Raw genomic sequence first — 17,459 nt, forward strand, 5'->3', positions numbered from 1 at the left:
CTCTTTTCTTTATGTAAACATTGCCATTTTAAGTAATAATTTACTTATTATTTTGCATTTATGTTGTATGTGTGTGCATACGTAACATCTTTTGTCATTCTAGTAACTCTATTTTTTTATTTTAGTTGTATGCGCGACTGTCAATTAAGAGCAAAGATGTAGCCGGCACAGTCTGCAGGCACGAAAATATCCCTGAGCACAATAAAATAACGCAAGAAAATGCACTAAAGTCGTCCAAAAAAGCAGGTTTCTCAAAAGACACAACGTAATAAATTTCCTTTCAGGGCATTCACTTCTGTTCACATGTTCGTAGTTGTACTTTTAACTTTCATGCCATTATTGTGATAATTGACGCAGAGGAAGGAATTGTATATGCCACATCAGGAAGTAGTGCGGCTTGCGAGTAATTAATATTCTGCCATGGCATTCCTATAAAGTTTTCGTTCTGGAAATACAGCAGGTATTAACCTTCTTGGCCAGCAAGAAAAAAATGTATTCCTACGGAGAAAAAGACATAGAAGGCAATAAAATTCCGCGCGGTATGGTATAATTGACTTTTTTAAAGAACATTGGCAGTAAACCACTGTTTAACACGAGTGATCAAAAGTTTCACACCTTGGCTTGAAGTGGTGATTGCGTAGCTTACTATTTACTATGGGCACAAAATTCCTTTGGGCACCTTTAATGAGGCTGCGATGTCTGACTGCCTGTGAGTGTGAGCGAAGATTCCGGTCCGAGTGTGTCCACAGTGACTGCCTACTTATTAGTTTTGTTGTCTGCCCTTTTTCTCATCTATGTACCCCGCTTATTCCAACATAATTGTATGCTAGCCAACCGGGCAATTGCCTTGGCACCCTTGCCTTTCTTTTCTCGACGTCTCTCTCCCTCTCAATGTTGTAGCACTGGTTACAATTGCAGACGCGATACGTAAGAATACTACTAAAGACCAGGTTGCAATGCCATCAATACTTTATTTTGCATTAATCACTATTAAAATTTTCAGCTTTCCTTGATCGGAGTTGCGTAAATATGCGTTCATTATTCCGCAAAATACTCATGACTTCCACAATTGCTAAAGAGCCACTTAGTGTTTGCCTTCAACCTGATAGGATTTGCCGGTAGCCTGCCTGCACGCTTTTTTACCAAACGTTACTTAGACACACGTGGCCGGCTGCGTCGAATATAAAATGGGAGTTCAGATACATTAACTTTCTTATAAGTGCTCTTCTCCAATGCTTTTTCTCTTCTTTCTTTTACACCGAACTCTTTATGCATAAGTTTCCATGACATTTTCATGTGTACGAGCAAGAACTATCATCATCAGCAATGGCTCGTGCCATTGCTCGCGCGTTTGTCGTCATCTTGCACAAATAGCTCCGTTGCCGCTGATAACGCCAGCGTTCCCATACGGCCCCTCATGCTCTTGCCATCACGTTCTCGCACTTTCGTCGTCGTCTTCTTCCACGGCTGGCTCCGAGGCCACTCATTATGCCAGCGTTCCCATAGTGCCCCTTCCTCTGCGAAGGCGCTGATAGCACTGGCCCTCTGCGGTGGGCGCGGTGATTTTCGTCTCAAATTATTTGCCTCAACAAATCGCGAAATGAAAAGACTAATGCATATAGTGAATGCGTATAACGAACGTATAACACGAATTAATGCGAATGTACAAAAATAAATGTGTCCGCGTACCTTTCGTCACGATGACCACTGATGAAGACATTGCGTTCGTACCTTTGTTTAAAATTCTGTCACCTCTTTGTAGTTTGCTACACGGCTTCGCTTGTCATCCACCTTCACAGATTGGAATGGCTCGTAAGTTCTTTTCTTCCTGTCTTCTTCAGTAGCGTTGCCAGAACATTACAATGCTCTTAACCATAATGGTCCCTTCCGACTGTTTTATTCAAGCAACAGGGCGGCGCCAAGCACCTTCATAGTTCAGAAAGTGCGCTCCGTGACTTATTGCTTGCTTTTTTATTCTTCTTTATATTTCAAAAACGTCGTGGTTCAACTCGATTCAAGGCTCACAAATCTATGCTCGCATAACTTTCAACTACAGAACCCGACTATTTTCTGTAGTGCTATACTCAGTCTGTGATGTGATGTGTTGTTGTATGACTTTGTCTCCTCTTCCGTTTTTATCTCTTCTTCAAGCAAGTAGTCGAGGTTTGCCTTTCAAAAGACAACTGGTAGCCAGCTTGTCTTTCTTCTGTGTGTCGGTGTCTTCTGTAAATGTCTACAATAATTACTAAGGATGATGAATATGTTTAGAGTATTAGAAAATATAACTACTTTTACTACTACTATTTTATTATTATTATTATTATTATTATTATTATTATTATTATTATTATTATTATTATTATTATTATTATTATTATTATTATTATTATTATTATTATTATTATTATTATTATTATTATTATTATTATTATACTTTGCATGGCTTTTAAAGAGACGGTGAATGCAAATATTAGGTAAAGCTAAAGTGACAGAATAAGGCTCGAAATCGTCTAAGCTTATGTAAGTAATCTCGAGAGCAGAGTCTTCGTAATAGAGAAACTGAAGTAAGTGTAGGACAAGGTGCGAGTCTCTACAGTGACAATGAGTTGCATGCAGACTTCATCGGAAATTTTGCTTCCCATACATTGGTTATTATCATTACAGGCGGTGCCAGATGAAGATGCGTAACTTATATCAATATTTTCCATGAATTTTCTCACACTCGAAGCACTCCACACTGCGCCCTTAAGCAATGCTCGAATTTTTTATTTTCACTTTCTTTCTCTTTATATAAACAATGCCTAAATACACACCACACGAAGAATATTGCAATACGAGTTTTTTTTTGTCACATTTACCCTACAAAATATATAACTGTTGGCCACACGTGAAAAATAAAAACGCGATAAAGGGCTGGCGGCCTTCGCATTCTGGTGACAGCCAAAATCATTTGTCGCTCAGGGCGACAGTTCTCCAAACAACTAAACCCGACTTGCTTCATTTGCATGTATTGAGAAATATCATAAAGGTACATTACGAGCGCTTATTGCTGATGCTGATCAAAATTTCAAGCCTCTTTAGATCTTTCAATAGTTACAGTGATTATAAGATAATACCTTTTGCTTGGAAATGTTATGCACAGTTATCTGTGCAAAACAAAACAACTCTTATGGCTATATTTCAGGCATGGTAATAGTGTTCCCTAGATGTAGTCCTCCACTGTTCTTCTCTTTAACAGATGTTCCAGTTGTTTGATGCGTTATGAGAACCATGTTTCGACTCCCAGGAACAGTTTTCGCCACCTGTTAAGACGAAAACGTTCTTAACAAGAAACAACTCATTCATAAATACGATATCTTTATTTTCACCTGTGCATACTTTGTTTTCTCATTTTAACAAGGAGCTATGTTATTTACAGAGCCGCATTATTACATTCTGAGCTTGTATCCCGCGAAACATTTCGTAGAAGTGAAGGACGCGAAATTAAAAGCAAATAATAGCAAGTGCGTTGTTAATTCTTTCAATGCAGAAATTTCTATTTCTTCGGTTTTTCTCTTGCAACGTTATTAGCATTCGTCTCAACCAGGAGGAAACAGTGCAGAATGAGGTGTATCTAAATTTCAAGAAGTTCCATGAAAACGCTTGACTGCCGTTTGGTTTTGATGTGATAGGAACATCCAACGCCTCTCTTATTTTCTTTTTTTGATCCGGGCACTGGACTATTTCCGAGCGAAGTTGACCTGGTCTCCACAGAAGATCACCGGAAGCTGCAAAATATTTTTAAAGAAAAATGACACGCTATAGCAATACCACAGGTGCTTCAGTTAAAAAAATACGGAATATGCGTACATTAAATGCAACAAATTCGTACGCAAGAATGGTTCCTAAGAGTCGTAATCGGTAGCACAAGTGAAGGTGGCTGTCCATTCTTCAGCAATTCAAAGGAAGAAAGCCTTATTGAACCTCGCCTTTCTTTCATGTTGTACACGTAAACAGCAAAAAAAAAAGAAAAAAGCTTTACATAATAGATGTCAGCACGGATTTGCCAAATATTTCAATTTCGTAGAATCAAAATTATGAGCTTGTGGAATGTTCGTTGTTCCTTATCTACCGACTATCCATGCATCTAATATTTTTGTTTACTGCAAATTACCCGACTACTGCTTACTTACCTCGTAGGTGGACCCTCCTCAATATTATCGCAAGGCCCAAATAACTGAAGACATGGCGAGTGCGACAAACCAGTTGATCCCTCGGCAGGTAGCGCTGTCTGTGTAGTATTCTGCGACAGGAAAAATAGTATAACATCCACGATGCATTACTTCCAAGTTTTCTCCTAATGAAAGCCCCTAACATGTTAACACTGAGCTTCATAAGATATAAATTGGCACAATCCAACAACAGCCCTTTAAGAAACACCCAATAATCCTAAGAACAAAGAGAAGTAGCCCGAATGCACCGAATGCCTAGCTTGAAAGCGCAGCTTCGCTTCTATAAATGTTTATTTCAGAAATGCAACAGAAATGCAATAGAAATGCAGTCGTTAGCATTTCCCATATAAGTCAGCAAATATGACAGTGTTCCCAGAAATTTCGCAGTTGACCATGTGATAATGCTGAAGCACATGGTACTTCTGAGTTTTGGCCATCCTGAAAATTGCCAAAATTTTCGCTGTTACCATAAAATTATGAACTCTATTGCACAAAATGGTTCGTACGCGAGAACATATCTTGCTGAAGTACAGATAATTTCTTATCCTTGCTAATTTGGCCTTGGCTTTTATTGCGATAATCAATATATGGACACTCCAAGCGCATTTCAGTCGTCGCCGTTGCCGTGAGGTTCTGTATAAAGTCCAAGGGCGATGAAACTGCCTCCGCGTGCCGTATTGTGTATGTGCGAGTGAAAGCTTGCGAGGGTAAGCCAACGAACGCGGTTCAATCTCACGTGCGCGAGCGAGGAACACGGGACGGAAGCTCGCCCTCTCCTGTCGTGCGTGCGACACGGGGATCAGGCGAGGAAGAGGGAGAGGGAGGCGTTCTTGTCCGGCAGCTACTAGGGTGCCTCGATGTCTTCCTCACCTAGAGATAGTGTATATGGCTCCCGCAGGAAGCCAGAGTTGGGCATAGGTCCGCTATCTTGCAATCCACTTTTGTGCAGTGAAGCCACCTATCGTTGGCGCATGGGTTATTACACCGATTATACCCTCAAAACCCCGAAGGTATTACAGAGGGGATCCGTCTTCTTATGAGCTGGTGGCATCACTGTGGAAACTACACGAATTCTTAGCCAGTAGGAAGGTCGAATGGCCCTTAATATGTGCTTATCCGCACCGCGTCCTCTGCTCAGCGTCTGCTTGCCATCATATCACATGTTCCATGGCTGGTCGACTCACAAAAGAAAAAAAAACGTTTTGACCTCGTAACCATAAGCTCTGTTTACATCCATGTGGCCGCAGGGCTTCCCCTTTACCTGTACGCTTTCCCTGCAGTCACCTTGCAGCCTCCTTAGCAAGTAGTACGGGCTAATGCCGTTACAAATTCTTCACCTGTTCCACGAAGTCTACTCGGCCTATATTTGGCGTCTACTTGGCGGTTGCTCACTATCGTCATCATGTGCCATTGCGTAGCGGGGTAGTAAATTAATGAAGCAGTGATGCAGTGGCTTTGGTAGCTTTCAGCATAGTCAACGCATCACCAATGCTAATGGTGGGGCGTCATCTGCTACTAGAAATCAAACCAGTTTTGCGGCTTGGTGCTATGTCTGTAGTCCTAGCAGGGTGAAAACAAACAGCTGATCTCAATAATTATGACGAAACATACCTAAGGATTTTACCTCAGCTTGAGATGAGACTTAGCGATGGCGAATTTTGCCGCTTGTTTCTTGCTGACAGGGCGGAGAGCCAGTGACAAGCGCGAATTCGGATCGAAGCGGGTAGTCGGCGCTGTATGGGCTCTGCCACGTTGCCACTGTTAGGGTGGCTTCTCTGCAGCGATTCGGAGGTCCACGTGACTACGCTTGGCGAATGGCAATGGAGCGGCACGTGGAAACCCATTGTGCCCTTTACTAGATGCATGCGGAATGGCGCGCGCTCGCAGCGGAAGAGACCTGCCCTCAGTTGTGGACAAGCGTCGCGAGGTGGCACTCGTGACCAAAACTATCATCACCGGCGGCGGCGGCGGCGGCGGCGGCGGCGGCTGGTGATCCAGCGCAAGGCGTTTACGTGGTCGCTACCACGGTGAAAGGATGGTCGTCGCAATCCTTGGGGTGTGCATTTTAAAGGTTGGTTGCCTGGCACAAGAATAGCTGTCGCCTGCATATTCTTACACTGTGGCCGCCTGTAATGCACGCAAACATACGCTGAGCTACGATAAAGGTTCATGGCCTTCGAGATTAGCGCACACGCCTAGCGAAATTTTCGCAAGCCACGCGAGGTATTGCCCAGTGGTTCCGCCAGCGACATGTGGCGCTCGCTACCAACACTAGTGAAGAGGAGAAAAACGAGGATTGGCAGCTGGTTTTGCGCTCATGCGGCAGGCATCTAGTGAAGGAGGCAATGGGAAAACAGAAGCCCAAAATCTGGCTCCCTGCGGGAGCCATATACACTAATTCTATCTTTGCCCGCCACTCCGTACAGAGCGGAGACAACCGCGGCGTCTACTACGGCGTTGGGCATGCGAATGGCTGACGCCGTAGTAGAAGCTTTTGGCGGACGCCGTAGTGAGCGTTGCCGGCGCTCGTTTGTGTGGAAAACGATCTGCGAGGTGGCCACAGTGTGCGCCCGCGTGGGCCTCATTTTCAAAGGGATCTGCGATGCTTGTAGAGCGCGCGTAGTGTCGGTAGCTTCGTATGTTGTGCGCATTTGGCGTTTCGCTCTAGTTGAAGCGAGAGGTGCACGAAGGTCAATTCGCCTGCTGCTTCCGTGATTCCTCACTCCAGTATCTTGACAGCGAGTTTCCGCGCTCATCGAGCGAGATGTGTCCATGTTTATCTGTGCGCGCATGACACCATGCTTGTTAGTTTAGTAAAAACTCGTTGGTGGGCTAGTTGGTTTGAATCCATGATATAATCTGTAAGCGCAACTGAACACGAACCTAGAAGGAAGTAGACACACCAAGAAAGCGCTGTCTCTCTGTGTCTATTTCTTTCTACGTCATCATTTGGTCGCGCTTACACATCCTATCATTGTTAACTGTCCTTAATTCGTACAGCTGTCCACTAATTTCCTATCGCAATCGTTGCTTCGCCTTTCGGTCGGAACTGAGAATATTTTCTTACCAGCACTTTGTCTCGGATGCCCAGAAATGTTACTGTGCTGAACAGATGAATGGGACGGCAATTTTTTTTTCTTTGAGGTGCACTAAATTTTTTCAGTGTACACCTAATGAGGAAAGGAATGAACGAAGTTCTAAAGCATGGAAAAACCTAAAGGCTAAAGAAGGCAGGATGAAGAAGGTGTTGCGCTGCTAAGGACGAGCGCGCAGTATAAAATTCTTACTGCGGCGGCTGCGTTTCGATTGGGACGAAATGCCAAAATGACCGTGTCCCGTGCAATGATGGCAAGTTAAATGTTCCCGGGTGGTCAAAATTAATCTGTAGTTCGCCCACTACGGCGTGTGTCATAATAAAATCATGGTTTTGGCGCGTAAAACACCGGAAAACAATTTAAGATTTCATTCCTTATGTCCGCAGCGCACATAGCTGACATAGTGAAATAATAACAAGGCTGCGAGAAATAGCATCTTTCCCAGCAATAGTACACCAGTGCGGCTCGAAACACATACAACATTCGCATCTAAAGCACATCCCGCTGTCGTGCCCATTAAAAGATCAATCGCTCTTGAGCATTAATGAATTAGAGCCGATAAGCTCGAACAAAACAAAAAAAAGCATTAAGAACAGAGAATAAAATGTTGCATTCATCGGCGCTGCTGACCCCCATTCGAGTGCCCATCCTTTGTTTGGTGCTGCCGTCGCTTCATTCATATTTCATGAGCAGAAATTACAGCCTTCCTTCGCGCTCTCTTCTACAGTGAGGAACTAAAAACACGGGGTCCGAGGCAGCGCACACCCACGGAAGCGAAAACAGCTGTGCACCGGCGATCATTTGCCGCAAGGCCCAGGGACGCCGCTGATGGTTCACACACTCTTCGCCTCCGTCATTATCCGTAATGCACTGAAAAGCCATACCGCCAGAACCATCATCCGCGCAGCCTCATGGGGCCTTCAGTCTCGGTGTTCTCGGTGTTCAGTCTCGGCGCGGCAAGCATTTCGTGGTTCGTGTTTAATGATCACCGCGTTTCCACCAACTCCATAGCGCACGCTACGCCTCCACCAATCAATCTGCCTCAAGACTGATACATATTTCAGAATGCCGCTAAGAAATTGATGTACCATGTAGAAAGGACGCTTACTTTCCACTGCATCATATTGGGCGGCGGCTTGTGCAAATGAACATGCATGTACGTCACTCGTTCAAAATAAAATAGCGCGACAGGAACCGTACTGAAGTGCCTGAATTTTGTTAAAGCGTCTGTAAACGGCGTTTAAATTTTGCGTCCCTCACATTTGCATAAAACAGCAAATCTTAGCCTAGAACGTGGATTGACTCAGTTTGTTTGATTTCCTGGCACCAGAGCGTTACCAGAGCACCGGCGAGGTTGCCATCACTACTTTCCTGTCGAGAATGCTGTGTCCAGCTGATAACGCGCAATCCGTTCGTGACTAGGAAGTACCGTGCTCGCAGCGTCAAAGAACGGAAATGCGGGCAAGACCGATGACGATTATCGTTTGGGGACAAAATATAACCAAAATTCTGTAAACCTTTTTTAGAGTGGCCCAACAAATCAGCTTCCAAGGAAGAACGTTCATGTTTCAATGGATACTATCACACACAGGCAACTCGGGAAACGAGGCTATTGATGCTTTGGTGGCGTCAGCAGAACTCCTTAGGTTTGACAGATGACAATTTCTGCGAATTCGATGACACTAGACTACTTATAAGCCACCACCATACCGTGCTTGCACCAGAATGAACGTGTAGCGCTGGACTTGTACCCTACACCAATCACTGACCACGCTCTAACTCGCCGCCGTAAGTCAGTACTGCTGAAGTTACGCATCGGCCGTGTTAATTCCTGACATCGCGTTCACAAGCAAGGACGTACCCTGAGCCCTTCGTGCCTCGCTCACGCACGCTCCAGCGAAACGCTTCGGCACTTCCTTCAGAACTAACTTTCCGCAGTTCCGCTGAATGCTGCTGAGCAAGTTTCAACGACTTTATAATGCGCGAATAATATCTTAATATATTGTTTCCGAAAGGTCTTGTATCTACTCGATATGAGGCTTACAAAGCTATACTGCAATTCTTGCCAAACGCGGGCCTAGACTTTCGTATGTAACGCTGGAACTCTGCTCGTGTGGCTCTGTGACGTATCGTTTATTTCTTACTCTCTCTCTCTCTCTTTGAAGTTCTGTATTTTTCATCTGCAAGCTGGTGGCCGTGGTGTCCCTTTTAGGAGAAAAATTGTAGCCCAATTTCTCTTTGTGACGTTTGTATAGTTTACATGATTAATACTTGTAATATTAGATAGGTTTTTCCTTTAAGGACCTCTGTGCTATTTTCTGTGAAACGTATAGCGGTGGTACTCGGCAGCCACTTGGATATCATTAGTAGCCTCATTATGGGCATGATTTATTGCGCAGTTTTCACATAATGTTGTGTTTCACAATCTTCCGATTTAGTAGTCACAGTCGGGAGCTTTATCTGTTAACCTTTGTCATCGTATGAATCACCGAAATAGAGATTAGCGCCAGGTGCATCTTTAGTGTAGAAATTCTATCTTAAATATTCCGTAAGATACCAACATAGCTTCTTGTACATAAATCCCGTTATACTAAAGTAGGTTGCCACTCTGGAAAGGAAGCAGGAATTATCCCTAAATATTAATGAGGGCATGACAATATTAAAGAAACAAGCTTCGAATAGTTATATTGTTAACACGTCCGGTGAATGTCGTCAGCGAAATTTTCTAAAGCACTCATGTGACCGGATATCTTCTGCATTTAGCTGCCATTTACCCACGCTTGTGGAAAAGCGTGTCCATAAGGTGAGAACTGCCTCTTCAAGAGCGAGCACAGATGAATATTTCTATAGGGAGAAGGAGGTGGAGGGCTTTCCTATTGTAAAAGTAGCAAGCAAATCCCTTAAACCGGTTGTACACATTAAAGAAAAAAAGGCGCTACAGTTGCGTCACCACTAAAACAGATCCTAATGGTCAATACAATGTAGAAGCTCCCACTTCTCAATCACGAGTGGTTTTTCATTCCAACAAAACGATGCACCACGCTCCATTAGCGAGGCATGCCAGAACACCAGTGGTCGTAACGATGCCGATTAAGGTCCACAACAGCATAGAGCGGCAACGCATTCCTCCACATTTGTCTCGCGCCTGTTTTTTTCTGGTTTTTTATGCAGCTGCCTAATTGTTGTGCTTAATGCGTTTCCTTCCTGGCTAGCAGAATGACTATGGCTCCCGTTGAGAGAGCTTAGAGAGCCCGCCATTTGCAATGCACGCCCATTGCCGCCCACGGCTCCCTGAGGGCCCAATTGCTGAATCTCTCGGCTATTAGTAGCGCTGAGAACAGCATGTCTCCGCCGCGAGGACGTAAATCGCGAATCACATTGTCTGGCCAGGCGTCGTCTTCTCGAGTCTGCGGTGTACTCGCCGCTAACGAACGCTCTGTCGTCTTTGTCTTACCCTCTCTCTGCTCTTTCTCCTCCTCAACCCATTCCTCGTGTGTGCCAGTAATGGTCTTTCTGGTGCTCAAACCCCCGCGAAACTAAGGAGGATGCGGAACAGTTGTGATTCATTGCAGACTCTTCTTTTCGACCTCGTCTAGCACTCTTCCTTCCTCGCTGGCCTAACGTTTAGTTCTTTCCTCGCTTTAGTTTTTGCCTTCCGTAGACCACCATGTTCTGCGAGCAGGTCTGGGCTCAACACAAGTGTTCCTGCTCACGGTGTTTCCCTTTCCTTCTGCACCGCAAGGAATGTGCAGACGCAGACTGCACCGTGCGCGAGAGCACGCATGAATCTTCGTGTTAATCGCGTTCGGCGCCGCCACTCCCCCGTTCCTCTCGAGAACTATTAGGACGGTGAATAAGGAGGTATGGCAGGCCTCCGCCAAGCGTGTGTACACGGCCGACAAGGTGGCGCATAACGAACAAGTCCGTCTCCGCACCTCTGCGTGTGCGTCTGTGTATACGCAAACACAGATCATGGCCAGTTCGGGTGCCACGTCGCGCAGGCTCTGTCTGGAACTTCGGTGCCCTTGCATGTGGCGACAGACTATAAGGTCTGAGCGTTGTTAAGTATACACGGGGCTGCGAGAGAGTGCAACAGGTCACGGTTGTAATTAATTGAGTGATTGAAAGGAGTTGTATCGAAGACAGCACCTCCTGATGAGCGCACCGAACTCAATTTCCTGAGCGTATGCCTTAGTGATGTGCGACCAAACGCTTCCGGTTATTTTCGCCCCGTCGTTGCCTCCGCCACCCAAGCTAGCATCTGTTGGAAGTATGAATAAATAGACGCGGCATACATTCTTCTACGTACGCCATTAATGTACAGGTGCTGTTTCTCCCTGACGTTGCAACGCGATGGGAGAATGAGCTCGGGACGTGCTCAAGGCAACGTTAATGAAAAATTATAACTGCTCATGTGGGAAGCACTTCGAAGCGTTTCGCGCAGGAGCACAATTATGGAAATGCTTTTTTCTATTCAGAACGGCGTGGAAGTGCGGTTAAAGGCGGTGAACTCTCGCTGCGGTTGCATACTACTAAGAGCAGGCAACATTTTTGAACCACTGAAGTGCTGCTGATGCGCCAGCAATGGTGAGCTCCGCTATTGGAGGGTGTGGAGACTGGAAGAGCGAGTATGATAAAATTAGTTTCTGGGATTTTTGTATTTAAAGAGATATTAAGGAAATGACGGCGCTTAGAAACTTCTACGACGGCTGAGTTTGTACAAGGCGCTGAAAGTGGTTATGCACGCCTGGACCTTGTCTAATAATAGAGTGGCTATTGAAAAGGCACTCAAGAAAGCTACTTCAATAAGCATTTCTTTTTATTTCATTACATACCTAAAGAATAGATATTGAAAGTTGGTGCAATAATATGATATCAGTAAGTAGAGCTAGAAAACAAGGAGGAGTTTTTACTGCGAATCCACTTCTACAGCTTTGGCTCCCTGTCTGCTGCTTTAAACAAATAGAGTGTGTTTTTGTTTATTTCAAACCCTGCAAAAATCCTCAACAATTACTTTAATTGCATCCCTACAGGCGAATCAGTCGGGCGGCGCTCAGGAATCTGCCACATTGGCTTCGGTAAATTATTCATACCGTAAGGAGGACTCTAAATGTTGTAAATTATGTTGGAGCACTAACGTCGCACTTTTTTGGACCATGTGCAAGTCTTCTCAGATTCACAAATGATATTTGGGGCATATAACTCTGTACAGCAGTTAGGCACTGTCGGTTACTTCATCTGGCCAGACGCGTTTGAAAAAGCAGCAAATTTTTCGTCGAGTGCTTGCTTTTCGATGCGTATTGCCCTTTAACGGAGACATGCTGTGACAGAAATTACTTGAAGGGGTAATGTTCTGTTTTGCTTGCTCACTATAATTAGATAATAGAGAGAATGTCATCGCCACTGTGGCGCGTTTGTCGCACGAACAAATGATACTTATATATGCTGTAATCTTTAGGTATTCTCCTATACTTTCACCGTGGCACTACCATTTTCCCCATGACCCTTGTTACAGATACACTATAGTGTCCCCGGCTGGCTTGCTTATGTAAGAGATGATCAGCTTTGATAGTGTTCTTCAATGTACCCCATACGGATAAGAACACTGCCCTAAAATTGCGGGCGTACTACGCGTCTACCTCCACTGCCTTGCTGCATTGCGTGGCGCTTCTACTGTTTGTCTATTCATTAAGACCTGACGCGAGAATAAGAAAAACTTGCACTTTTCACCAGGCATGTGTGCATATTCTGAGACATGAGATTTATGGGAAGTTTCGCAGCTGGTATGATTTGAACTACTGTGAAAGAATGGTATTCCGTGATGCAAATGTCCAGAACAGCTATCTGTTCCTATAACAGCGTACAGACAGAGGGCAAAGCTAAAATAAGTTCAGTCTAACAAAATCTGGGACAGCTTACGACTCTCACACCTACGATCTTATCAGTATAAACCTCGTCAATCCGTCAACTTGCATTGTGTAGAAGAACGACGTCCCTGACTCACCTGGATAGAACTCGATGAGTCGCTGCTTCTTGAAGTCCGTGCCCGGTATGGAGAGCAGGCACACGAACAAATGCCGACCCGAGCGCGAGAACTGTTCGTCCGGCACTTGGCTGGAGACGCGAGTGACGTAGGATCCGTCCTGCCGCGGCGTCACCCGTTGCGTTGGGGCGAGGGCGTGCCGTCGCTGCGGGGACGCTGTCGATTCCTCATCTAGCTGATACAGCGACAACGTGGGCAAAGGAAATGCGCCGGTTGCCTCGCACACGAACGTCGTCGCCGACTCCTCGCTGGCTCGAGAGAAGTTGAAGACGAAGTGCTTTGGACGTGCTGCAGCAGAAAGTACAAAGAAATTAAAACCGCACAGCCGGTGTCTAAAAGTTTAGACGCGCGGAATCTTAGAAAAGCTCAATACATTATCCTGGGCACGTATTCTGCCATTCAGATTATAATCCTGTACTTGTGCATGTGACCAACATAGTCTTGTACTGTTACATTGGTTCCAAGCTAAAGCTGCGCTAGTCGGCTTTTCCGGAAAACTCGCATCCCACATACTTCTGAAGCCGACTGTACGTAAGGGCCAGTCGGTCTCGTCGTATGCCGTTGCGCCCGCTGAATAATACAGCTTAAAACATCGGAGTGGTAATTTCATCTTTCCGTTCACACATAGATTTCTAGGAAAGAAAAGTATGCAATAAGCACTGACAAATCAAAGCTCACGTCTTGTATATACTTAGCGCTTTGGTGCGTTCTGTCATGAGCTAAAATAAGATTCCAATTTTCTCTTCGGAGTTTTTCAGCAACATGCACAGACATCTATGCTTGCACCGGTGACAGTGCAAATCCGTGAAATTTTCAGCTTAGAGCAACGCGCAGCGCTCACCATAGACGGTCATGAGTTGCGACCTTTGGTCCTGGTTACTGTGCGAGGTCACGTGACACGAGTACCGGCCGCTCAGCTCGGTAGTCGGTCGCAACAAGTTGAGAGCGCGGAACTTTGTGAAGTGGTTCGCAGTGACCGTGAAGTCGGTGTTCAGGCGCCCTTTCAGCCTCTGGGAGACGTGGCGTGTCTCCAGCTCGGGTATCCACTGGTAGATGGGCTTTGGGTCGTCGTTCAGGAACCACTTGACCACCAGCTGTGAGTCGTCACGCTCAGTGTAGGCGTACTCGCAATCCAACAAAACTGAGTCCTCGGTGCCGTTCTCGACCCACATGGGCACAGATAACCGCACGATCTGCACACCACTCGCCGTCCGGATTGCTGAAAACACAAAAGTTCAGGCCATCTCGATTAAGCTTGCCGATGACGTTTCTACAATACCATCCAGCTAGAAAATCATATTCGTAGTACATTGTGAGACAAGTTACCGCCGCCGCATTTCGCTAATGGTCACACCAATGGAAGCGAAAGAGAGAAAAATAATTTACGGCCCTAATTGTTATTGAAAGATTTTGTATACAGCCGCCAAAAATGATTTGTGCCTAATCCGGCCCAAGGCCTCTCTTTTTGTATTGTTCTTTAGTGACGGGCACCCAGATTATCGAGGGAACAGGCTTAAATGTGTGGATATTTCTAACGTTTCCGTTATTCGAGCATGGACTCAAGAAGCACAAGCGAGTGGTCATATATGAATTTTCGCAGCATCCCGCGCAGGTGTGGTTTGTGAATTCCTTCTTTAGGTGAGATTTCATTTTCACAACCCCCCCCCCCCCCCCCAAGATCCTACTTATACACAATACTCCTTCTATTTGAAGCTTTATGTTTCGGTATGATGGCGGTTCCACAAATCAACCGCCGTAATGGCAGTTGATTGATCTTGCACTATACAAGATAAAGAGCTTAGGAGAGCGGTGCAGTGTAACAATTGAGGTTAAAGATAGCATATAACCTGGGCTGTATATGAATTCGAAAGATAGTGGCCTTTACAAATAGACATCCTATCTAACCCTGCTTGGGTGCATCATATGTAGTATTCCACCACCGCTCATATCTGAGTGCGTCTGAGCGTTCATTTTGTGTTCGGAGACAGCTTTTCAGTTAGACATATTTTGACATTAAAAAATGCAAGCAATTACAACGTGCTTCTTGACACGTTTAATTCATAATCCACCAACGTTAGAGAAAACAGATAGCACCATTGGGTAAACAAACACATCTGCGTCGATTTAAAGTTACACATGATAGAGATTCACACGAAATGGAAGGAAGCTGCAAATCTTGTCAGTATGAACAGTGCCTCTATGCTTAGTCGGAAAAGAAAATATCTGCAGAGGCAAATAAACCTAACTGATATTTACTCGAAGTTTTTCTTGAGGCTCCCAAGAGCGCCGTAAGTAATCAGAGTTGCCTCTGACTGAGTTAGCCGATCCATAGATGTTTATCTGCACAGCCTTTTTATTTCGCAAGAGGAATTGCGTAGTGCTATACTAATGCTACTTTTATTGCATGCGTAAATCTGATGGCGCTCTTCCTTACAATTGGAAACGCATAGCGAACGCACACTCAGCTAGATATTACAGTTAATTCTTGCAATATTCCCAGAGAACTATTGATGAATAAAAAAAAGGAAAAATATTCACTCAGGCGCAGTCGAATTCTTGCGGAAAAAGGTATAGACAAGCAAAGTAAAGCACCCGAAACACGTCCAAAGATACCTGACCCCAATACTCGGAGCTGTCCATGCGGAAACCGTGTTGAAACAGTGACATACCATGCGTAAAATAAAAAAGTGTGGCATACGCTTCCCCTTTCGCGCACAGATCAATTAGGGACACTCGATACAGCCATACAATGAGCTTAATTAAGACTGCTCGTTTCTGAGCCAAAAGTAATCATGCTAAGTGGGCAACCATTTAGCGATGGCAGCTGGCTGCGGAATGAAAAAGAACCACTCCAGTGATTACAAAACTTGCTGTGTTGTGTGTTTTCACTATATATACTCAGTGGAGCTATACAGACCGCTCGAGAGGTCGTATGAAAAATAGCCGAGGTAAAGCTCATAGGCCCGAGCAAGGAAAATAACAAATATGCTATAACGCTTAAAGGCATGTAATTTGAAAAGGAGAGCTCATTTCTTGCTGCAAGAGAGAGAGAGAGAGAGATTTTTCTTGCTACAAGAGAGAGAGAGAGCTAGAGAGAAGCCGGCGGGCTAAGGACCGGGCAAATGAAAATTAATTATTTGTATACATTTGCAAAACGTCCTCAGAGCTTTCGCTTAGTTCGATTTATAATTGACAGAGACGTCCAACATAAGCCCACACACTCACGTGAGATGTAAACACTGCGCAGTCAATTGATGTCGAATGCCTGATAAAAATGGAAGCTTAGCGAAGAAGAAAAAGAACTATAGGAAATTTCGTTAGAGCGTAAGCGAAAATCAATGAACGAAGGCCGCTCTCGTATAGTTTGCGTAGTCATCTTTCTACCCCGTGTCGCACTGCGTGGCACCCGGCAAAACTATAGTGAGCGGATTATCGACTCGTGGATTGCTTCCGCTGTGCAGGTCCTAAATTTTAACGTGCTGAATTTTGAGACCCAGTCGTTCCGAATGTGCTGGTCGTCGTAAATTTTGAAACACTTAGATTCGTATCTACTGCAGAAAACTCGCTTGTTTTTAACGCATTTTAGGCATCCCACCCTTTACAAATTGCACTCTCTGATGTTGCCCGGCAGTGGCGTTACCTTGTTGGTCAACACGGCATCGCGAATGAGATTTCCGATTGGGTTATCTGTAACCATGTGGGGATAGAATATTTATTAGGATTTACGCAAGAACCGCTATTGACTTTTCGTGATAGACCAAGGTGGAGGCAAGAAAATTGATATGAAGTTTACTCATTCATACCGGTTTATATTACAGCGATAGATGGTTATTTGGCTAGCAGCCCTTACGTTCTGAACTCTGTCGGTGTCTCTCACAGAAATCTTTGCCATTTGCGGGAGTTTAAAAATAAACTAAAAAAAAAGTCAAATGCGTCAAGTGAATTAGAACTCTGGTTCCATAAAGTGGTAGTCGGAGGATTTACCTCTGACGCGCTATTTTTTTACCTTATTATTCTTGTGGGAAACGTAAACATACAATCGTTGTAATGAGTGTCTTTCATTTGCACGGCGACACGTAAATTCTGCGTCGTAAATGCAGAACCCGGGAG

The 17,459-nt window shown here is 44.8% G+C and overlaps 1 protein-coding gene across 1 annotated transcript in view; it reads right to left on the reverse strand.

Annotated features, from left to right (window-relative positions):
• Positions 1-3,340: 3,340 nt before the first annotated feature.
• The window catches only part of LOC142581921 (uncharacterized), a 29,106-nt gene continuing 14,987 nt past the window's right edge, over positions 3,341-17,459 (reverse strand). The window contains exons 2-5 of the mRNA XM_075691364.1: positions 14,191-14,568; positions 13,311-13,637; positions 4,173-4,282; positions 3,341-3,767 (exon numbers count right to left, since the gene is read on the reverse strand). Of these exons, the coding sequence (XP_075547479.1) occupies positions 4,197-4,282; positions 13,311-13,637; positions 14,191-14,568 (791 nt within the window). The 3' untranslated portion in view covers positions 3,341-3,767; positions 4,173-4,196. The remainder of the gene's footprint in view (positions 3,768-4,172; positions 4,283-13,310; positions 13,638-14,190; positions 14,569-17,459) is intronic.

Source organism: Dermacentor variabilis, chromosome 5 (genome assembly GCF_050947875.1).
Source record: "Dermacentor variabilis isolate Ectoservices chromosome 5, ASM5094787v1, whole genome shotgun sequence".
In the NCBI taxonomy this organism is placed as follows: domain Eukaryota; kingdom Metazoa; phylum Arthropoda; class Arachnida; order Ixodida; family Ixodidae; genus Dermacentor; species Dermacentor variabilis.